Below are 24453 nucleotides of genomic sequence, written 5' to 3' on the forward strand. Positions count from 1 at the left end.
CTTTATCACTCAATATCAGTTGCCACCACTGACGACTCGAGTGGCAGCTGTGAGTTGGGATATGTTGTTTTTCACAGTATTGTTCAATAAATTTCACAAGTGTATCTTTTGGAATACTTGTTAGTATTCCTATTTTTTTTAAAAGAGGGTGATTTTTCTGCGATAACTAGTCGTATGTTCGGCGGTATATCCTAATGATGTGATGAACGAAGCAAGGAAGACGCAGATTGCAACATTAATGGTTGGGATACTTTGGGTAATCCTCATTCTCCAGTATTGGATCTTTCATAGATTCACATGCTTGAATATTCCCCGTCATCGATGCAGGAGCCCCACAGTACATTAACAAAAAAGTGTATCTATATTCATATATATATATATATATATATATATATATATATATATATATATATATATATATATATATATATATATATATATATATATCCTTTATGTACTAGCAATGTAAGCTAAAATAGGAATAACGATATCCTAATAGCCTATCTACATTCTTTTTTAATAAAGAACCAAAGTTAACTTTAACCAATCAGATGAGAGCACCCTCTAGAACCTTCCCCACAGAGGCTGAAGCCCTCAGATTTTTTTACTGCACGTCGTGTGAAGGGAGTCTCCCTGAGCTCTGCTCAGTCCTCTTTTTTCCTCAGAGTAAATAAAGAAAAATGTATTCCGAGGAGGTATTATTTCATTTTTCTATTTACTCCAGATTGGTAAAGATGTCTCACACATCTAAAAAAGGACTCTTTAGAGATTGTGAATCCTGTGGAAGGAAAAGGCTCCACTCAGAAGATCCTCATAAGAAGTGCATTTATTGCCTTTATCCAGACCACAAGGTAAACAATTGTAAATTTTGTTGCACATTTTCACAAAAGACTTTGAAGGGCAGGAAAGGTAGGCTCTTATTGTGGCTCCAGAAGTTGACAACAAGGGATAATCCATTGTCATACGATGACAGTGACGTCTCCTCTTACGCCACAACTTCTAGCAAAAGAAAGGAAACAAAGCGTTCCTCAGAGCCACCATCAAAAGTCAGTAAAAAATACTGACACTGACTATGAAACTGGGCATAAGGTTCATCCTTCGACCTCTAAACATGAAGTGCCGATCTCTAAAATTAGATTGGAGCCTACTACTCCTTCCCAGAGAGAAACAAGGCTAAAACAGCCTGTACCATCGGCGACGAAAACGAAGTCAGAAAAAATACCGTAGACGACACTGTCGATGACTACATCAACCACAGTGACGTCGACATTCACAACAGCCAGGTCTCTGTTAATTATAACATCGTCACCGTTTTCTTCAACGACGATGGTCATCAGAAACATTTTCAAGCATCAATCGATGGAGGTTCCATCGACAGCTTTTTTTTTTATTTCCCTTCGTTGGAAACTACAACACCGCTTACGAAGACACCATTAACGGAAAATACACTGTCGGCAGAGGCACCGTCGACCGAGACACTGTCGATGGAGACACCAGTATTGACCGGAAAACATCTAAAGAAGATAGTCGTTATCACAAATACAGGAAGGTATGGACATATCCAACCAGGCTGAAAAAACATTTCCTCCAATATCATTAATACCTATAAAAAAAAAACTTTTTACCTGAGCATACTTCCCGAAGTAAAATACCACCTTATCCACCTGTACACCTCTTGGATGAGGACGAGGAGTCAGATGATGAAGGCCCCTTTGGTGTGGCTAGTAGCCCGTCCCAATTACGGGTAAAATGTCAGGATTATGGAGATGATTACGGAGAATATCAGTACTATACTACAGGCGAACAAGCTGAACCATTCCATGAACATCAAGAACAGCCTATTCCAGTGCCTGCTTCCCAAGTATCAAATTTACAATATATGTTATAAGACTATTATCGTAGATTCCCACAATCAACACCTGCCACACCTATAAGTCAGAGGGCACAATTGGAACGCCTAATTTAAACCACAACGCTGTTACCACATTCCGTTCCGGCACTTCCAAAACCAATTATCCCTACACAGGAGGTATCACAACCAATGGAAGAAGACGTAATGTCATCCAGGGAGGATGCAGAAGAAGGGAAAATAAGACACTGTAACTGAGCAAGATGAGTGGCACGACTACCTTATTCCCACCCCCTCCCCACCTCTGGTGGACTCCCCTCCATAAGACATTGGGGGATTCCATAACCTTATGGACGAAGCAGCAAAAAGGTTTGACCTGCCACTATTAACAAGGGAGACCGACTGTTTCCTGTATGACTTCAAAGAAGCCGCAAAGAAGTCAGTAAGAGCTATTCCAATAATAGACTTTATATGGCAAGAAGGGCCAATGCCATGAAAAATCTGGCTACTGTGTCTCTAGTAATCCCGCTCCTTGATAAAAAAAATATATATATAAAGCTCCAGACAGTTCTCCAGCATGCCTTATTGGACACACACAACCTGATTCAGTGGTATCGTAGGCAGCCCAGCGGTGCTCAAAGAACCCTTCGGCACCATTCTCATTGCCCCCTGATAAAGAAGTTCGCAAGTTAGACAGCATTGAAAAGAGATTCTCAACAATGGCAGCCACTACTGTACGGGCAGCAAACTTGATGACTATTTAAGCTCGTTATGATCACCAAATGTGGTTGGATATAGCACCATACATAAACCTTTTGCTGGAGAACGAGAAAGTAGAAGCATGCAAGATCCTACAGGAAGGGGAATGCGTTTTGGCAGAAATGATCGATGGTGCACTTGATGTAGCTACCACCGGATTCAGACAGCAGCGGGGGCAGCAATGCTTTTGAGATAGGGATGGCTGAAATCCACTTCTTTACGCCCAGAAATACAGACAAAAATTCTAGACATGCCATTTGACGGTGAATCTTTGTTTGGCAAGCATGTAGAAGATGCATTGCAAACTATAAGGACTGACACAGAAACAGCAAAGTCCCTCCTGTACCAAAAACAACCTTTTCGAGGAGCTAGGGGAAGAGGAAATAATTCCTTTCAAGCAGGCTATCGACCATATAGGCAGTATCAGCCCAGACAACCGCAGTACTGACCTCAGTATTCACAGCAGCAACAATACAGACAGCCTCCGGCAGATGCATGTAGGCTTGGATCCAGAGGCAAGTTTGTAGCAAAAGGCAGAGATTCTAGAAAACAATGACAACATAACAGCACCATCTGCCTATCTGCCTCACCAACATCTCGAGTTGGCGGAAGAATATCAAATCATTTCCAAGAATGGTCTACAATAGCCTCAGCCAAATGAGTCCTAGATATCATTTCAAAAGGATATTCCCTAGAATTTCTCCAAAATCCTCCATACACTACACCATCAGGCCCACCTCCACCTCAACTAAAGCAACTAATGAGGGAAATGTGTTAAGAAAGACAGTGATAGAGATCATTCCAAAAACTCAAAAGAAAATGGGTTTCTACTCTTGCTTGTTTCTCATCAAAAAACCCTCAGGAGATTGGCACCTGATACTTAATCTGTGAAAATTCAAAAATTCCCAAAAAAGCTAACTTTTTGGATGGTAACCCTTTAGGAAATGCTACAGCTCCTGAAAAACGGAGATCATATGACATCCATCAATTTACAGGGCGCATATTTTCATATCCAACTACGTCCAAATCATCGCAAATTCCTATGGTTCCAGGTAGCCGGGATCCACTTTCAATTTAAGGTGCTACCGTTTGGCCTAAAATCTCCTCCCAGAATCTTTACAAAGATATTGGCTCCGGTAGCAGCACATCGCAGACAGCAGAGAATCCAGGTATTCCCTTATTTAGACGATTGGCTCATAAAATCACAGCAAACGGCAGTGACCACAACCACCTGCCTGTGACTATCCCCAAAAAATTAGGGCTTACAACAAATTACCACAAATCCCAATTAACACTAACTACAAAGTTAAAGTTCTTGGGACCAATCCTAGACAAACTAAAGAACAAAGCCTATCCTTTCAAAGACAGACATCGAAAAATCCAGCGGATGGCAAACAAACTGTCCAGAAAAAAGTCTGGTCCAGTTCAGATCTACAAATCTTTCATGGGCATGATTTCCTCGTGCATCCTTCTTCCCGAACTGTTGGCTACATCTATGGCCACTGCAAGAGCACAAAGACATTCAATGGCATCAAACACAGGGCTCATTCGAAGATCTCATTCAAATAGCACCAGTTATGATAAGAGCGATAATCTGGTGGACTCGGCCAAGGGATACCCAGTTTCATAATAACAACAGATGCACCATTAGAAGGTTGGGGAGCGCATCTCCAGGGCTTACACATCAGCTGGAGATGGGCAGCAGGGGAGAAAAACCTGCACATCAATCAACTGGAAGTCAGAGCAATTGCCTTAGCATTAAAGGCTTTCCTCCCCGAAATAACTCACTCTGCAGTCCTTATTAGAACAGACACCATCAGTATGTTCTACTTGAACAAGCAGGGAGGAACTCACTCCCAGGCACTCTCCGCTCAAGAGATATGGAACTGGGCACTTCAGCACCACATAACCATCAGGACAGAACATTTACCAGGAAGGTCCAATCTCCTGGCAGACTCCTTGAGGAGGACCATCATTCCTTATCACGTATGGGAGATAGACCAACAGATCCTGAACTTTCTATTCTGTTGCTGGGGCAAACCTCACTTGGATCTGTTTGTGACGAAGGAGAACAAGAAATGCTTGTTCTTCACAAGCTGGCATCCCCAGAAAGGATTGTGGGGGAATGCTTTTTCGATCATCTGAGTTAGGGATATATGCCTACGCTTTTCCACCGATCCCATTGATCCCAAAAGTAATCAACAAGATAGAGGGAACCTTGCAGAATACTCCTAATAGCTCCCAGATGACCCAGACAGTTACTCTCCTCAGAACAACCTCATCTCCAACTCAAAGTAACACCGACGTTGTTGACAGTGAACCAGGGCTAGATACAACATCCACACCCGACATCACTACACTTGTCAGCATGGATCCTAAAAAACAGTGAGTTCTCCTCGGTAAACATCCCATTGGAATGTAGAGACAGTCTATCAAAGGCGAGAGCGGACGCAACAAACAGAACATAAGTTCAAATGGAAATGGTTCTGTCTTTGGTGTGAGTCATCTAACATCCACCCGCTCACAGCACAACCACATCAAATTCTCCCATATTTGCTACATGTAGCAAAATCAGGTTTATCTCCTTTCTCAATTAAAGTGCACCTAGCGGCAATTTCTAGATTTAGTAGAACCAGTAAAGTGCTATCCTTATGGTCCACTGGCATTATTAAACAATTCCTCAAAGGTCTCTTCAGGACTTTTCCACCAGTCAGAGAACTTCAATCTCTGCGGTATTTTAACATAGTCCAGGCTCAACTTATGAAACCACCATTTGAGCCAATTAACAAATCTGATATCAAGTATCTCACATGGAAAATAGCTGTACTACTATCTCTCACATCTGTGAAGAGAGTAAGCTACATACAAGTGTTTACTCTTAAACAGCCGTTCCTACAATTCACTACAGACAGCGTTATTTTGAGAACAAACCCAAAATTGATTCTAAAAGCTCCATCGGATTTTCACTTAAATGAACCTGTGGTTTTAAAAACCTTTTTTCCTAATCCTAAAACGCCAGCTGAAAGGTCTTTACACTCCTTAGATGGTAAATGATGTCTAAAATTCTACCTACAAAGAACGCCTCACATAATGAAATCAGACCAATTTCTAGCGTACGGAAGCATTAGTAAAGGGCTTGCAGTTACCAAGCAAACCATTGCCAGATGGATGGTTGCTACTTTACGGTTCTGCCACACACAAGCCTGAAAACCCCTGCAGGGCAGAGTAAAAGCACATTCTACTAGAGCTGTAGCCACATCAACAGCTCTGTTCACTGAGTACTGATTCACTATATCTGCAGAGCAGCAACATGGTCAAATGGGCATATGTTTACAAATCATTATTGAATGGACGAGAGTCATAAAACGGATGCAGCAGTGGGACAGGCAGTGCTATGCAATCCTTTTGGATAAGGTGAGCCTCTGTGTTTTTCCGCTTGTTTTCCCACCATTCACTATTTATTGTTATGATGGACATATGGTTGTTTTGTGCATTGCTTATTAATCTTATTCAAGCATGTGAAACTATGAATGATCCAATACTGGAGAAAAAAATTAGTTACCTATCTGTAACTGTAGTTCTCCAGTATTGGTATATTTCATAGATTCAAATGCAACCCACCCTCCTCCCCTCAGAGGCTCCCCGTACGCATTTATAAATGTACTGTGGGTCTCCCACTTCGATGACGGGGAATATGCAAGCATGTGAATATATGAAAGATACTAATACTGGAGAACTACAGTTACAGGTAAGTAACTAATTTTCTTACGCCTAGTCTGTTCTTCCTTGTTTCATTCATGCTCTCCCACCAGCCCATCCAGAGCATTTAAGGTATGTCTTCTTGTTATTATCAGGAAGTGACATATTGTTCCATTACACTATTAAGGAATGCAGAGTGGGTGGAACAACATAAAACATTAAGCATGGAAAGACAAAAGGACCTTCTGGGATAGAAGTCAGGAACTTCACTGTGTCTGTGGAGAGGCAGCATGCATCATGATGTAATGAGTGAAAAAGGAAAAACAGACTAGGCATACTGGCAACAATCCAAAGTAATACAATGTGTCTTGTTTCATCTCATATTCAAGTACTCAAAAACAAACTCAATTCGCTTTTTCAAATTTGTGTATGTGTACTTGTGTATAAATTACTTGTGTGTTACAGTTGAGAAAAAGTGCCCAAGTAATTTTAAAGAGTTTATTTCTAATACAAAACATGTCTGTCTGTGACTTTAATGTATCTGTGAAAAGGCATCACATTGCACCCTTTTCATTACAGCTGGTATTCCTGGTTGATCAACAGCTTTGTTAATGGTAAATATTTCCTGTGATATATTTTTCCATTTTAGTTTGTGTGGATTTTTATTTGTGTGAAACATGCAGTAATTTGTCAGTCTTTAGCACTGTGATATCACATTTCGCATTGTTGCAAAAATATAAACAAAATACTGTTTTTCTGTAAAACAGCCAATGGCCGAGAGAAATGTCACTGTTGGTAGCAGAAAAATAACCAAGAAGGTAGATGGCACAAATGTGTGCTTGTCACAGGTGTAGAACAAAAAAAGTGTGTTATATATATACACACACACAGTGACTGTCACCACTGTATAGTTATAATTGAGACAATAGAAGGAGTTTTTTTTTCGTTTGCCATTTACTTTGACACTTCAAAGATCTTTGCATAATTTTCCCAAAATAAAGATCATCTACCTCAGCTCCTTCCTTGAAAGGTGTCGTCCGTCAAGCTTGCGTGGAAGGGGGTATTATTTCCATAGGTTGTTTTGAGCAGCCTTGCAGCCCAAACGGGAACAGATTTACACCAAACTTAGCAGAAAGTTAGATCTTTACCCAGAAAGCATACTTTTTGTGATTTGTTGTAAGTTTCTTTGGGAGGAAAGAACTGAGGTGGATTAAACTTTAAAAAAAAAAAAGTTTTGTGTTGATTTTTCGAAGTTATAAACAGACTAATTGGGGGGTTTAACTGTGAAATATTTCCCAGTGCTGGATTAATTTGTAGGATATTTAGCTTTTCCAAACAAATAAAAAAGTTGAACACATCATTATTTTCGTTCAGTGCTGATGAAAAAAACTCTTTTACATTGACAGTGCTGCTCTTAGACAATTATTCAGCACACCTGACAAGCTATCTCTTGCAAGCCAGCCTTGATGCAAGCCTCTATGAAAGAATCCTCCCCATGGTGTGAAAATAAACCTTGTAAATGCAGAACTGCATCAGCAAAAATGACACTGTCCCACGTTATTGTTTATTTTCTTGTATGTATGTCTTGGTAGCACTACTCTATAGTGTCAATGTACTACAGAATTGTAAAATCCTTTACAATGAGCTTTGCATTTAAAAAAGTGAGTTATAATTACACACATTTTACATAAGACACATTTAAAATGGCACATTATCCTGAACAAAGCATGCATTTCTCAACACATTCAGACATATCTGCAGTCTCAGTCAAACCATGAATACTAAATGGATGATGCTCAAATGCTCCACATCTGTCTAAAGAGTACTAAAATCAAATTCTGGAATGTAAAACATAATTAATAAAATGTGTAGTAATATCATATATTGTTGTCTCAGGGTTGAGATGGCATTTATAAACCTCTTTTCGTCCAGTCTTATGGTATGAAAATGTCACTACAACCCCTTCAATCAAAATATAGGCCATTTTATACAGTTATCAATAATGTATTCTTTATTCTATTCTCTTGTTGCTATCTTTCCCCTTCTCCTATTGCGCTATCAGTTTTTCTCTACTCATTCTCCCTTTTGTTCTTTTCTGGTTCTGCTTTTCTCTGCATGTATTTCTCCCCCCTCCTTTTACCATATACATTTCCTCCTTGCAGCTTCTGGCTCCTCTTTTAAGTTGCACAGCATTCCCCTGAGATCTCCCATGCCCCTTTTTTATATTTACCCTCCCGATGCTTATGTCCTGTTTGAATCTCATTTTCAAGTTGTAGGCACTCTGCCCTATAGTGGCAATACTGAAAACTGTTTCTACAGGTCGAATGCAGAGCTTTGCTTTCTAATACTTAGTAGACATGCATACGTCATAAGCATTGCAGGTCTGTGTTCCCTCACCTTTTTCCCCACTGAGCTGTGTGGGTCAGATCTTTCTTTTCACAGGCTCACAATTTTGCTTGTGCAGGGACAAGCCCCAGTAATTAGCTTTTTAGATCAGTTGTTGCTGTTTTTCATTTCTGTCATCACCTTCTTTCAGATTCAGTAGCTTAGGTAGACATTTCCAGCGTTATGTCATGTTGTTTCATGTTACACAGATTTGTAGAGCGCACCGTCACCCGTGAGGGTATCCTGCTACTGAGAAGGTGTGCGTCTAGCCACAACTAGGGCCTAGTGGGACTACTCGAAAAGCCAAGTGGTCAGCTTTTTACAGAATTGAAAAAGTGAGAATTAGGCTCCAGGCTTTCCTGCCCTTTTGGGGCGATCTTAGAAGGCTTGGCCACCGGATCTGGTTTTCGCATTATAAAGAATGTGTGCAAGAAGGAGTCTGGACAGGTGGAGGTGACTGGAATGTTTGTGATTGTTGAGGTATGCTGTGCCAGTGTTATATAGTGCCTTAAAAGTGTGAGTGAGGAGTGTGAATTGTGCTTGTTTGTGAAGTAGGAGACAGTGGAACTATTTAGGGGTGTTGGGGGTGTGGCGTGAGAGGTTGGGGGTGATTCTGGCTGAAAAGTTCTGAACGGTCAGCAGCCTTCTGGTGTGTTTTTTGTTGATCCTGGCATAGAGGATGTTCCTGTAGTCCAGCTAGCTTGCTTGTGACCAGGGTGTGCCTCATTTTTGGGCAGCTCAGCCCCAGTGGTCTTACCAGCACCCCTTGGTGTTCACCAAAGTGATGGTGTTAGCAGCTCATCTGTGTTGGCTAGAAGTTTCTTTCCCTTCCTCAGCGACTGGCTGATGAAGGTGGGCTTGTCCCAGGCTGTCGTCTTCCACCTCCGGACTACGGTGGACATTCTGCATTCGCTGGGATTCACTATAAACGTGATGAAGTCGCACCTAACTCTCTCTCAGATGCTCCCTTTCATTGGAGCTGTTCTGGGCACAGAGCAGTTTCGGGCCTTTCCTCCCATGCAGCGAGTCCAGGATATTCAGGCTATGATACCAATGTTTCAACCTCTATCCTTGGTTTCTGTGAGAATGACTCTGAGGCTGCTGGGCCTCATGGCCTCCTGCATCCTGCTGGTGAGACATGCCAGGTGGCATATGCAGGCTCTGCAGTGGGACCTGAAGTTCCATTGGGTGCAGCATCAGGGGAATCTCTCCGATAAGGTCCAGATCGCAGAGGGAACTGCGTGAGGTCTGGAGTGGTGGCTCACGAACGACGATTGGGTCAAAGACAGATCCCTCTCCCTTTCCCAACCAGATCTGAAAGTAGTGACAGATGTGTCTCTCCCGGGATGGGGTGGCCATCTCGGAGAGGTGGAGATCAGAGGCCTCTGGTCTCCTGTGGAATCTGGACTCCAAATCAACCAGCTGGCGCTCTGTGCAATACGGCTGACATTGAAAGCATTTCTTCCACCTGTCAGGGGAAAGACAGTGCAGATATTCTCAGACATCACCACTGCCATGTGGTACTGCAAGAAGCAGGGCAGGGTGGGGACGTGGACCCTTTGTCAAGAGGCTCTGCACCTCAGGGCGTGGTTGAAACATCTAGCGGGCTCTCTGAACAAACTGCCTAGCGGATCACAAATGGCATCTACATTTGGAGGTTGTGCAAGGTCTCTCAGCAGTGGAGAGAGCTTTGGTTAGATGTGTTTGCCTCCACAATCAGCTGTATTGCGCGTTGGAGTTTCTAAGGCAGCAGTCACTTGGGACGCTTTTTGTCTCAAGTGGAGCTCAGACCTCCTGTATATATCTCTCTTCCCAAACCACTCCTGCCCAGAGTTCTGAAGAAGATCAAGAACGACCGGGCCCAAGCAATCCTTGCGGCTTTGGACTGGGCACATAGCCTGGTATCCTGAGCTGTTGAGCATTGCCCATTGATCCTCTGATCAGACTGCCCCTTTGGGAGGATCTTCTGTTGCAGCATCAGGGGAGGGTTTTGCACCCGAACCTGTCCACTCTCCGCCTTATTGCATGGTTGCGTGACAACAGTTGACAGCTTTTGACTTTCCGCCCAAAGTCGATAACGTTATCTTGGCAGCCAGACATTCCTCCAACAAAACGGTATACGCCTGTAGTTGGAAGAAAATTGTGGTATGGTGCACAGACAAGTCTGTTCACCCTGTTTCTGCCCCTCTCTCTGAGGCTCTGTTTTTTTAATACATTTTCTGGCCCAGCCGGGCTCTGCTGTAAGCACTCTCAAAGGTTGTCTGCAATTTTTGCTTTTGAGGTTTCTCGATCAACCTTATTTGTTAAGTCCCCTATTGTAAATAGGTTCCTTAATGGACTTACACATGTTTCCTCCATCACCATTCATTATGCCCCAGTGGAATTTTAATTTGGATTTGACATTTTTGATGTATGCTCCTTTCAAGCCTTTCCACAATTGTTGTCTCAGGCTTCTCACTTTGAAAACAGCCTTCCTTGTGGCCATTACCTCAGCCCACAGGTTGAGTGAGCTGCAGGCATTGTTCTCTAAGCGTCTCTGCCTTTCCATCAATACTGACAAAGTGGTGCTTTGCACTAAGGGTTTCCTTTTTGCCAAAAGTAGTCACACCCTTTCATGTAGGCCAATCCGTCACCTTGTCTACTCTTTACACACCCTCTCATCCTTTGGGTGCGAGGAGAGACTCTACCGCGTGGACCCAAAATAAGTGTTGACGTTCTACCTTGATCATACAAAAGAGTTCTGGGTGGATGTTCAAATCTTTAGTTGGTTTTGTGGGTGCACAGAAAAGTCTGGCAGTGCCGAAGCAGGCCATCTCCAGATGGGTCGTACTCTTTTTAAAGATCTGCTGCTCGCTGGCCAAGATTCAACCCCCTGAAGGTTTGCATGCTCATTCTACCAGAGCCAAAGTAGCGATCAAAGTGTTAGCATGTGGAGTTCCTGTCCTTGATATGTGCCATGTGGCCATCCCAAACATTTACCAAACACTACTCCCTGGACAGTCTGGTCCAGAGGGCGGGCACTTTGCCCATTAAGTCCTGCAGGACTTTGTGGTATGAACTTGGTTTGCAGACCTACCTCCAGGTATTGCTTGGGTATCTATTCAGAGGTGAGGAATCTGCAACTAGGAGTTTATCAGATGACCAAGTTACTTACCTCAGTAATGCCTTATCTGGTAGAGACATATTCTAGCTGAAGATTTCTTACCCACTCACCCATCCTCCCCGCTTTGTGAACTGATTTCTAGGGGCAGTGACTCCCCTTTCAGGGCCTTAGTTTTGGACACCAGTGGTCAGTTTCCTTATGGTTTTGCAGTTCTGGTGTGGAAAGTTATTAAAAGAAACTGACGTCAGTGTGCTGTGGTGGTGCCTTTATAGGACCCGCGACATCATATTTGGCACTGACGACGTGAGTAGTTCTGTAAACATGTCTCAGACCTGCCACTGAAAGGCCCAAACCCTCCCTTTTACTACATGTGCGTCATCCCAAGGTAGACCTTAGATAGCCCCATTGGCAGGGTGCTGTGTATTTAGAAGGTAGGACATGTACTGATGTGTTTTACATGTCCTGATCGTGAAATACTGCCATATTCGTTTTTCACTATTGGAAGACCTATCTCTCTCCTAAGTTAACATAGGAATTGCCTTAAAATACTTTTTAAGTGCAGTTTCCCATTGGGAGCAGATAGATATATGAACTTACAATTTTAAAATACATCTTTTGGTAAAGTTGTTTTTTAGATTGTCTGCTTGAAAATGCCACTTTTAGAAAGTGGGCATTTTCTTGCTTAACCATTTTGTGCCTCTGTTTGGCTGCTGAATCCACATCTTGGTCAGACTGACAGTTGGGTTATTTGTGAATTCACCCTAGACAGAGATACAAAGGGAGCTGAGATGTGTCCTGCATATCTAGATGAGTTTTCCTGGGCTAGAGTGGGAGGGAGGAGCTGACACCTGCACATGAAAGGTCTGTGCCTGCCCTCACACAGTACAGACTCCAACCCCCTAGAGTGTGTCTGGGGAGGGCAATAAAGAGGCAGGGTCTTGTGCACTACAAAGACTTTCCTTAGAAGTTTGCCTACTTCAAGGGCAGAAATGAGTATAAGTTTTGGATTGCTGGACCTAACTTTAGAACACTTCTAGATCAAGAGGAGCCTCTGCCAATGAGAAGAGCTGTGAGGAGGAGTACTGCCCCTTTGCTGCGTGTGCTTCCCTGGGTTGGCCTGCAGTTGCTGCTTCTGCCTTAGAGAGGATATAGACTGGACTTTGCTGTGTATCCTGCTTGTGAACATTCTCCAAGGGCCTGTTAACAATTCTCAGGGACATCAAAGGCTTCATCTGCTGGCACCTGGCCTCTCCTGCTGTGACCCCCTTACTTGCCAAGTGGTGCCACATCCAGTCCCCGGGCCCCTGGAAGGAGAAGCTGGCAGAACCAGAGTGAAAATTCAAGCATTGTAGCCGAGTGGTGAAAAAATCAATGCAGCACCAGTGAAATCGATGCATCACCAGCTCACTGCAAATTAATCTCTGCTGTGCGTCAGGATTTGCCACGCATCATCCCTGGGTGTGAAAATCTTCTACATCACCGCACAGACCTGAAGCTGCTGCTCCAGAAACAGGCACATTCCTTCCCTGTTAGGAACGAATCAAAGCATCGCTTACCCAGCGGGGAAAGAATCGATGCACGGCCTCACTTGCAAGTAAGGAATCAACACATCGCTTGCTTTTCCAACGCACGCTTGCCCGTGTGGCTTTATTTTTGATGCATACCAGGTACTTTGTGCTAAAAACAATGCATCCATTGATTTCTATGGATTAAGACTCTTTTTACTTTAAAAATTCATATCTTTGCTTGAGTACGTGGGAATTTTGGCATTTTAGTCTTGTTTGCTTTAGATAAATATTGGCTATTTTTCTAAACCGGTTTTGGAGTTCTTTTGTAGTGTTGTCACTGTGTTACTGTATGTGTTTATACAAATACTTTACACATTGCCTCTGAGATAAGCCTGACTGCTTGTGCCAAGCTACCAAGTGGGGTGAGCAGGGGTTATCTGAGCTGTGTGTCTCCTTTACCCTGACTAGAGTAAGGGTCCATACTTGGACAGGGTGTAAACTGACTGCCAACTAGAGACCCAATTTCTAACACTTATTATTTTGGAAATAATAATGAATTTGAATATAATGTTGTGCATCATATGTGAGGCTTTTATGTTATGGATTATATCAGCCTTGAAAAAGCCCCAGGCATACCTAATATAAGGGGCAAAACGTGTTGGCTGTAAAGTGTATGTAACACCATGCATAAATCCTGATGATTCAATACTGTCTAATTTCCATTTTGGAATTTTAAGTCATGAAGAGCACAAGCTATTTTTACCTACTTTACAATTCCTGTTGCGTCTTGAACATTCAACTTTCTCCCTGCCAGTGTAAAAGCCAGATTCTACCCTACGCACAATTTTAAAATAGCCAACCACATTGGAAGGTTCTTGGTATATTGGATAGGTAAGAGAATAAGGTAGCTATTTTGCAGGAGTCACTAAGGAGAAGGGTAGAATTCTTAGAACTCAGCTAGTCTACATCTTTCCTCCTTGGCTCATCTTTTCTTTCATTCATTTTAAAATGTTAATGTAGTGGCATCACATTTAAAATCCTGTAGATTAAAATGTTGTTCTGCCCAAACTCTATCGCTATTACAGATTTATTTTGCACATAGTGCTGGCACTTTTATTTTACAGGATGTTATCCATTTCAGCTAGAAACGTAAGTAAGACACATTGGAGTTCCAAGTATTTATTTCCATGCTTAATGCATAAAGTTAGAGGCCAACCATGCCCTGATTCTAGACTTGGCAGCTCAGCCCCAAATTGCAGCATCAGTAGGGACCATTGCTTTATAAGCTGAAGATAGGTTTGGTTGTGGGGCTCTCATGGTCTCTTACATTTCTTAAGCCCACCCTTTACCGACAGTACTCAGGGTTTCGAGACATCTAGGTGCAATTTCCATTGTAGCTGTTTATGGATCAAATCTGTTTATTGGTATTTAACATACAAAAACATTACAAAGCTCTGTATCAATCCTCCAAACATTTAGACTGTCGGCATTTCAGAAAGTCCCATATCGTTCATGTTTAAGGGCTGCCTCACAGGACCGCTTATCTGACGTAGGGGGAGACCATCCTCCCCGTATCTGCCCCCACACGGATTATAATCGAAGCAATCAAAGCACGACAGTCTAGATCGCTCAGAGCTAGCAATAGGAAACAAACATAACATAAATATATAACTGTACTTCCCCGTCTGAATGCCCCGCACCCCGCCTACCCCCGCACCCTCTCATCATCCTTTCACGTTGTTGTCCCCGCCCATCTCCGGGCCCCACGAGTCCAATCATTCCTCTAAATATCTTGTGTCAGCCCCAGGACCTTTAGGTATGCTGGGCACGTCAGGTCATTAAATTCTGTAGACAAAATCTGGAGGAATGGTCTCCACAGTGTGAAGATGTCGCCCACCCTCTGCCTAGAAGCTGGAGTAAGCTTCTCCATCGCCAAAATAAACCACAACTTCTGAAGCCAAGACACATACGTTGGTAGCCTGTCAGAGCCCCATAAGGCGAGAATCGTCTGGAGCGCAGCATTAAGAGCTAAGGCCAGCTGTCGCCCCCTCAGCGATCGAATGGGGAAAGTGAGGGTGTTGGGTAAACCCAACAGTACATATGAAAGAAATCTAGGAATCTCTGTCTGAAATACCTTATCGATGTCGTCCAAGATACTCTTCCAAAATCTCTGTAACTTGGGGCAATGCCAAAGAAGATGTACAAGTGTGCCCGTGTTGCCGCACCCCCTCCAACAAAGGCCTGACTTAGCGGGATCCCATGCGTGTATCCTTGCTGGGGTATAATACCAATAGGAGGCTACCTTATATGCCGTCTCTGTCCCCACAGCATTATAGGCCACGTGATGTGTTCTGTAGTATATATTGTCCCATTTCTCCTCCGTTAGCTCCCTCACCAGCTCCTTCTCCCATCTCTTCTGTCCCTTGGATTTAGGCGGACGCTCCACCCCCTGCAGAAATCTGTACAACTCCGATATCACCCCTTTATCATCCTTCTTTGTCAGTATCCATTTCTCAAACGGGGTAAGCAGTCTATCTATCAAAGGCCTATTCGCCGGCGAAAGGTCCTAATATTGTACTTGATAATGAAACAATCTGTCAGCCTCAGTCAATCCATATGTCTCCCTTATCTGATCGAAAGGGATCACCCAGTTCTCATCAAATAAGCACCCCACCCTTTTGCAGCCCCCATCGTACCAACTGCGAAAATTCTCTACCTGCAGGCCTGGCGCAAAGTCAGGATTCGCACCAATCGGTGACATAGGGCCGGAACGTTGTCAGACCCAGCCGCCGCGCCACCACATCCCATACACGAAACGTTGCTCCCGTGATCGGGGAGGAGTAGAGCCCCCGTGCATTATGCCGACATCGAAGCCAGGGCTCCTTCCAAATGTGAGACCCACCCACCGCCTGATACATAAAGCACCAGTGTTTCTCAGTGAGCGGCCTACTATACTCCAATAGAAATCGCAGCTGGGCGTCTTGATAATACCGCAGGAGACAGGGAACAGCCAGTTCCCCCTCCCCCCTGGGGAGATACAGGGCACTCCGCGGGATCCGCGCCGGCCTCCCATCCCATATAAATTTCAGGATAGCGGACTGGAGGGTCGCTATCGTATAAGACGGCGGAGTCAGACGGAGTGCTTGAAACACATACATTATGCGCGGCAGCACTGTCATCTTCACTGCTGAGACCCTGCCCAGCCAAGATAGTTTATGCTTCCCCCAGATCCCGCAACACCTCGCGAACTAATGTGGCATAATTCAAGCTCGCCGTCTTCGCAGCCGAAGTTGCCAATTCAATACCCAGATAGGGTACCTGTGACGTTTACCAAATAAGAGGATAACGGGCCCTCCAGCTTTCTTCATGTTTCGGAAGGGTAGACAAACTTAGGACCTGCGACTTCTGCATATTCACCCGAAACCCAGAAATCTGGCTGAACTCACTAAGGACCTCCATGAGTGCTGGCAGCGAGACCATGGGCTTTGCTAAGGTAAGAATCACGTCATCCGCATATAGACTAATGAGGTGGTGGTCTCCACCAAACTTGATGCCAGAGATGAGGGGGATTATCCCGCAGGCGCTGAGCAAAAGGCTCCATATACTGCGCAAACAGTAAAAGGGAGAGCGGACACCCCTGTCGCGTCCCTCGACCAATCGGAAACGGCAAGGACAGAGTTCCATTAACTCGGACACCAGCATTAGGTGCACGATAAATGCATTGGATCCAGGCCCTAAACACTGGGCCTAGCCCATAATGCTCCTGCACCTGAAAAAGATAAGGCCAGTGGACTCTAACGAAGCCTTCTCTGCGTCAATGGAGAGGAGAAGCGCCTCTCTATGAGATCTGATAGTTTTATCAATTAAATGCAGAAGTCGTTTCGTATTGTCCCCGCACTGACGATGCGGTATAAAGCCCGCCTGATCCGGGTCTATAAGACCAGGCATGTATGGATTAAGGCGGTGAGCCAATATGCCAGTAAACAACTTGGCGTCTATATTCAAGAGCGAAATGGGCCGATAAGAAGCACATTCTTCCGGGACCTTCCCAGGCTTGTGAATGACAGCAATGTTGGCCTCCACCATGTTAGGCGTGGCGGCCCTGGAAGCCCGGAAGGGATTAAAGAGCCGCGCCAGAAGCGGCGCCAGCTCAGGGCAAAAAATTGTATTAAGAAAAAGTGCAGTGAAGCCGCCCGGGCCGGGGGATTTCCTAACCTTTAGACGTGATATCGCTGAGATCACCTCCTCCACCTTAATGGGCTGATCTAAGGAGGACGCATCGTGCTCACAGAGCAGAGTAATATTACTATCCGTGAGAAAGGTGGTAGGGTCCACATCATATCCTGCATCCGTAGCGTACAGCTCCCTATAATACTCAGCAAACACCTCAGCCATTTGATCATCCATTCACACCTCACCTTTAGAAGGGGAGCGTATCATCTTTATCGCCATAGCTGAGCACTGCGCCCTCAACCGGTTCGCAAGAAGTTTCCCACATCTATTGCTCCTGGTGTATTATTTATGTTTAAGCCGAACTATCGCATACTCTGCCCTGTCCCAGTCCAACCACTTCAATTGCTGTCGCGCCTTCTCCAGCTCCCTCCACACTCTAGGTGCGCCGGTATACTTATGGGAGTGTTCTAGTGCCGCCACTCACCGCCCTCTGCTCTCTCCTCACTTTATTGTCTTTAGCCGAGAGCGACACCACCTCTCCGCGGACTACTGCTTTCAGTGTCTCCCACAAACTCTCCAAACTGGTTCTCCCATCATCATTGAGACTAAGGTAGTCCGTAATCGCGGGCCGCAGCATCTCCTCCACCACCTGACTCTGCAGTATGGTATCCCTAAATCGCCAACTCAGGGTCCCCACTCGTCCCACGTCAAGACCAGCTACCAGCGTAATAGGCGCATGGTCCGTCAGGGCCCGAGGCTCAATTGTGGTCTCACTAATCCGGGAGGTGAACTCCGAGGAGGCCAAGAAAAATTCTATACGTGTATACGTCTTGGAGGAAGCAGAATAAAACGTATAATCCCTGAGCGTTGGATGAGCCTTCCTCCAGACGTCCTCCAAGCCACAGACAGCTAACCACTGTCGTCCCGCTATAGTTAGTGCCCCGGTCTGCCCAGATCGATGCCCAGACCTATCAAACTCATTGTCCATGAAAAGGTTGAAGCCCCCCCCCCACCAGTAGAGCCCTGTCCAGTGTAGTGAGCATTGGGGAGTTGGCCTGCCTCATGAAGGCTTCCTGCTGCACGTTAGGAGAATACAATGTGGCGATAGTAAATAAGGCCCCAACCCGCACCCTAATGGCCAGGAACCTACCCCTCACCTCATGTATCCTGGCGACCACCTCCCCAGGGAAGGTCCTCGACAGAAGTATCGCCACCCCAGCATGCTTTGTAGGAGCTGAGGACCAAAATTGCCTGGGAAACCACTTTGAACACATTCGATATGTATCCTTTGGCAATAAGTGCGTCTCCTGCAAAAGGCAGACATGGCTCCCAGACCTCTCAAGGCCAGATAATATCACCAGCCTCTCGGTTGGACTATTGAGCCCCCGGACATTCAAGCTTAGATACTTAAGGGACATGTGGAGCTAAACAGGTTGTGCTCTGTGGGTGGGGACCCCTACTCAGGGGCAGGAGCCAGATACGGCACTGGGGCGGCTCCCACACATAGTGACAGCAAGCAATAGTAAAGCACATGAAAATTCCGGGGGAAGCACACCAACACAAAACCATAGCGCACAACAGGTGCTTACAATGTAAAAGTCCTCTTACTCACATCTCCAAAGAGGCCGAAGTCCTGACAGGGGCAGCAGAACCTCACGAGTTCGTCACTTGGAATCTAGTGACTCCACCACCCAAGCCCCTCTCAAGTGGTCTCAAAACCTAAACTAAAGCGACCACAGATCATGTAGCAGCACCCGGGCGCCCACTACTTAGGCATTCGTCCCAGCAGCCAAACTGCTCAGTACAGATTGCCTTTCCAGCGCTTGCTCAGTCGTGGAAGGTCGCTGCTGTTTCCTCTTCCTCTCCTTCCATCTCCAGCGTGGGCGGTCCCCGGCAGCGGCCTCTGCGCGCGGGCCAACATCACGTTCCGTCTCCTCCAAGCGCACGATCCTCTGCGCCTCTGGCACCGACTTCACCTGGTGCAGCTGGTCCTCCCAGCGGAACATAAGGCGGAAGGGGTGACCCCAGGAGTAAGACGTGGAATTCGCCAATAAGTGCTCAGTGATGGGTTTAAATTCCCGTCGCCTCTGCAAAGTCCTTAGCGAGAGGTCCTGAAACAGCTGAAGCGCATGCCTACGGAACTGTAACTCAGAGAGGTTCCAAGTTCTCTGCAGGATGCTTTCTTTAATTCCATAGTTATGGACACACGCTAGAATGTCAGGTGGGCGATCACTGGTCCCCCCCGGATCGGCCCACTCGATGATCCAGAGCGATCTCTCGCAAATCATCTGGGCCCAGAATGGAGCGGAACAGCGCAGTGACAAACTTTCCAATGTCCTCCTTCTCCGCCTCGGTCGGGGCTCCCCTGATGCGTATGTTATGCCATCTAGACCGGTTCTCCAAGTCCTCTACCGCAATCTGTAGGAGGTCCTGTTGCTCATGAAGACGTATGAGCTCCTGCTACATTTGTTCCACCTCTTCCCCCCGAGAGATCTCGCCGTCCTCTACATTTGCCACTCGATCTCCCAGTGACATCCACGCTTAGCTCCTTCATCTCTTGGGAAGTGTCCCTCCGAAGCTCCTTCAGGTCCCTCCTAAGCGAATCAAACAAAGAGGTGAGAGAACCCTTTGTGACCGGGGCCCCGCAGTCACCTTCCACCTCTCCATGATCTTCAGGACCCCTCGCCAAAGTAGACCCCTCAGCCAGCCTACCCTGCGCCGGCTTAGATCTGGTCAGCATTTCCCTCACTGACTGGTCCCGTTTGGGTTTAGAGGGCGCATCAGAAGTCCACTCTTGCACCAGCTTAGTGTTAAACCCGGTTCCAGTCCTCGTCCCCCTCTCCGTAGGCTGCTCTCGTCTCATGAGCGCGTCCCACTCACCGGTGGCCTCCTTGAGCTAGCCGCCGCCACCCAGGATGGCGAAATCAGTGCCTCCTTGCTCCCTTACACTCGGGCCGCAGCTGCGGGCCCTTACTGCAATCTGGCTCTTCCCGGAGCCAGCCCCGCCACATAGCACATGCCCGGACCCATCCCAGGCAGATGCCCCGCGTGCCGACTGTTCCGCCGACCAGGGGCCCCCGAGCCTCTGTACCACGTGGGGCCCCTCTATCAGGGGACCCAGGGGCAGGCCGGCTACACCTCACCGCCGCCCCCGTCTCTCACCAAGTCCCTCCACCGGCTCCCGGCACCAAAATGGCTGCCCCAGCCTCTGGAGGCCAAAACTCATGGGGGACGTCCCACGTCGCAGCCTCCAGTCCCAGATCTCCTCCGCCTACTCTAGGGCGTGCTCCTCAGACATTCCAGAATTACCTTCAACTATATGTTTACCCCTATATTTAAAAGGGGTAATAAGTCAATATTTGGAATCTGTAGGGTCATTTTATTTTAGAATCAATCTTATTTTTTCCTCTTTCCAGTTGCCTGGGAAAACCCCTGTGATTGTAAAAACCACGAAGGCTGACTTGAAAAAATGTGCCCACCAGTACACATTAGTTTTTATTGTAACTTGCCGACAAGTTATCTGGGCCTGCTACCACTGAGAAATCACGTTTTGAAATTATCCCTTTAATAGTATTTTCCAATATATAGGGGAAGACTTCCTCGTCCGAAATATAACCTTCCCTGCTGAGCTCTTGTTTTCCACCCATGTAGATCTTTGAGGGATAAATAACCCAGTATTCTTCTGGCACCATTGACACTGGAGCACTTTTTATTTCTTAGGACCCCTTTTATGCCTGTTTCCAAAATGTTATGTTGTCTTTAGATTCTAGCACCACCAACATTTTATCAGTTTGATTTATGTATTAGCCTATTTTTTTTTTTTTAGTTAAAGCTGCATATTCATCCTTAGTTTTGCTGAGCATTTTGTTCCAGCTACAGCTGCGCTATTGCCTTTTTATTTTTTTTGCTGTAACCTCAGTTTTCTTTTCAGATCCTGACAATGGGAATTTAATTCACCAGTACTCTTACTGCCTTGAGTACCACTTTCCATTCCCCTAAAGATTTTGCTCATCTCTGACTAGTTCTGTAGAAAACTTTCATCAGGCCAGGTCGGCGAGATGAGCATCATCAATTTGCGTTGCCTTTTGTTTCATAAAATCTATGTTTAATGGTAATGTTTTTTCCTGTGCCCTCATTACCAGCTAAAAACCTACAATTGTATACTGGTTATACACAAATCTGATCTATCCCACCATGTCATGTCCCACTCTCGATCTCATTAGGGTATTAAATAAAATGAAAAAACAACAAGTGATGGACGGAATGCTGAACATTGTCAAACACTCACCCCCAGTCACAGATCTGGGTTTAATCCATCGTTTATATTAAATAAAATGGCCACTCTCTGGAGTAAGACGCCATGGCAGTGTCTAGAAATAATGCTCTGCTTTCTGGGCCTGTTTGATGTATGACAGCAAATAGTGTTATCTGCTGTAGATCTATCCAGATTGGTCTAGCAGTACCAAGCCGTGTAGTAGGGGGACTAAAAATAGCTTACATTATTTTTGCAAGTATCTTGTTATCAATATTTATTAAGTGTAAAGGTCCGTATGAGTTGTAGGCAAGTGGAGCCTTGCCAGACTTTAGGCGAGCAATAACAATAGCCTTGCAGAGTATTTCTGGGAGTTCACCTCTACTTCTAGTCTGTGCTCCCTCGTATATCAGCAACAAAAAGGGGGAACTCCATTTACATATTCTTTATAAGACTCTCTTGAAATCCGTCACTCTTAGGGTTTTTATTGTTTTTCAAATACCTAATGGCATTTTTCACTTCTGCAGGCATTGTAGGGAAGTATAGTCACTCTCACCTTGCTGCTTCCACTCAAGCCAGAGTGGCTTTTTCCAAATAATTAATATATCCTTGGAGTTATAGAGTTTAGAGTACTTCTGTGAGAAGACTTCTAATATGTCTTCAGGGTGATATTGTGAGGTGCCGTCCTTAAATTCAGTTGATGCTACCTCCAGTGTTACCCACTGTTGACTTAAAAGCAGTTATTTCACACTCCTTGTGAATTCTGGCTGAAGATATTTACTCAGGAACTTCATTTTCCTAACTACTACTATTTTAAATTTGTGTAATTTTACTTGTATGTTTAGCAATGGGTTTGGTTGTCTGGTATCCCCATATGTACTCTCTAGTTGTTTGAGCTCTGCTTCTAGCACATCTAGCCTCCTGAAAATAGACTTGAGTATGCCATGCCCTTGGCTATATACTCCCCTCAAATAATTGCTTTAAAAGCCTCCCAAAATGTAGCATACCTGTTGTAAGGAAATGCCTTCTTGGCATGGTTACCCCCTGACTTTTTGCCTTTGCTGATGCCAAGTTATGATTTGAAAGTGTGCTGAGGCCTGCTAACCAGGCCCCAGTTCCAGTGTTCTTTCCCTAACCTGTACCTTTGTCTCCACAATTGGCACACCCTGGCATCCAGGTAAGTCCCTTGTAACTGGTACCCCTGGTACCAAGGGCCCTGGTGCCAGGGAAGGTCTCTAAGGGCTGCAGCATGTCTTATGCCACAATGGGGACCCCTCACTCAGCACAAACACACTGCTTGCCAGCTTGTGTGTTCTGGTGGGGAGAAAATGACTAAGTCGACATGGCACTCCCCTCAGGGTGCCATGCCAACCTCACACTGCCTATGGCATAGATAAGTCATCCCTCTAGCAGGCCTTAAAGCCCTAAGGCAGGGTGCACTATACCACAGGTGAGGGGATAGGTGCAGAGCACTATGCCCCTACAGTGTCTAAGCAAAACCTTGGACATTGTAAATGCAGGGTAACCATAAGAGTATATGGTCTGGGAGTCTGTCGTACACGAACTCCACAGCACCATAATGGCTACACTGAAAACTGGGAAGTTTGGCTTCAAATTTCTCAGCACAATAAATGCACACCGATGCCAGTGTACATTTTATTGTAAAATACACCCAGAGGGCATCTTAGAGATGCCCCCAGAAAACATACCCGACTTCCAGTGTGGGCTGACTAGTTTTGCCAGCCTGCCACACACCAGACATGTTGCTGGCCACATGGGGAGAGTGCCTTTGTCACTCTGTGGCTAGTAACAAAGCCTGTACTGGGTAGAGGTGCTTCTCACCCCCCACTCCCCCTGCCAGGAACTGTAACACCTGGCGGTGAGCCTCAAAGGCTTACCCCCTTTGTTACAGTGCCACAGGGCATCCCAGCTAGTGGAGATGCCTGCCCCCTCCGGCCACGGCCCCACTTTTGGCGGCAAGCCTGGAGGAGATAATGAGAAAAACAAGGAGTCGTCACTGGCCATTCAGGACAACCCCTAAGGTGTCATGAGCTGAGGTGACTCTGACTTTTAGAAATCCTCCATCTTGCAGATGGAGGATTCCCCCAATAGGATTAGGGATGTGCACCCCTCCCCTCAAGGAGGAAGTACAAAGAGGGTGTAGCCACCCTCAGGATAGTAGCCATTGGCTCCTAACCTCCCAGACCTAAACCCAGAACATAGGAAGATAGATTCCTGCAACCAGAAGACGAAGAAGGACTGCTGACCTGAAGCCCTGCAGAGAAGACCGAGACACCAACTGCTTTGGCCCCAGCCCTACCGGCCTGTCTCCCCACTTCAAGAAAGTGCAACAGTGACGCGTCCCCCAGGGTCCAGCCTCAGAGGACTACCCTGCATCCAAAAGGACCAAGAACTCCCAAGGACAGCGGCCCTGTTCCAAAGACTGAAACTTGCAACAAAGAAACAACTTTTAAAGGACTGCACGTTTCTCGCCGGAAGCGTGAGACTTTCCACTCTGCACCCGACGCCCCTGGCTCGACCTGCGGAGAAACAACACTACAGGGAGGACTCCCCAGCGACTGCGAGCCCGTGAGTCGCCATAGGTGAGCCCCTGCAGCGACACCTGCAGAGGGAATCCAGAGGCTCCCCCTGGCCGCGACTGCCTGCTTCAAAGACCCTGACTCCTGGTAAAGACACTGCACCCGCAGCCCCCAGGACCTGAAGG

The 24453-nt window shown here is 45.7% G+C and overlaps 1 protein-coding gene across 1 annotated transcript in view; it reads left to right on the top strand.

Annotated features, from left to right (window-relative positions):
- CLPTM1L (CLPTM1 like) overlaps positions 1 to 24453 on the top strand; it is a 1089711-nt gene that overhangs the window by 635556 nt on the left and 429702 nt on the right. Inside the window, exon 13 of the mRNA XM_069219638.1 lies at positions 6887 to 6921. Within this exon, the coding sequence (XP_069075739.1) occupies positions 6887 to 6921 (35 nt within the window). The remainder of the gene's footprint in view (positions 1 to 6886; positions 6922 to 24453) is intronic.

The sequence above is a fragment of the Pleurodeles waltl genome, chromosome 2_2 (genome assembly GCF_031143425.1).
Source record: "Pleurodeles waltl isolate 20211129_DDA chromosome 2_2, aPleWal1.hap1.20221129, whole genome shotgun sequence".
In the NCBI taxonomy this organism is placed as follows: domain Eukaryota; kingdom Metazoa; phylum Chordata; class Amphibia; order Caudata; family Salamandridae; genus Pleurodeles; species Pleurodeles waltl.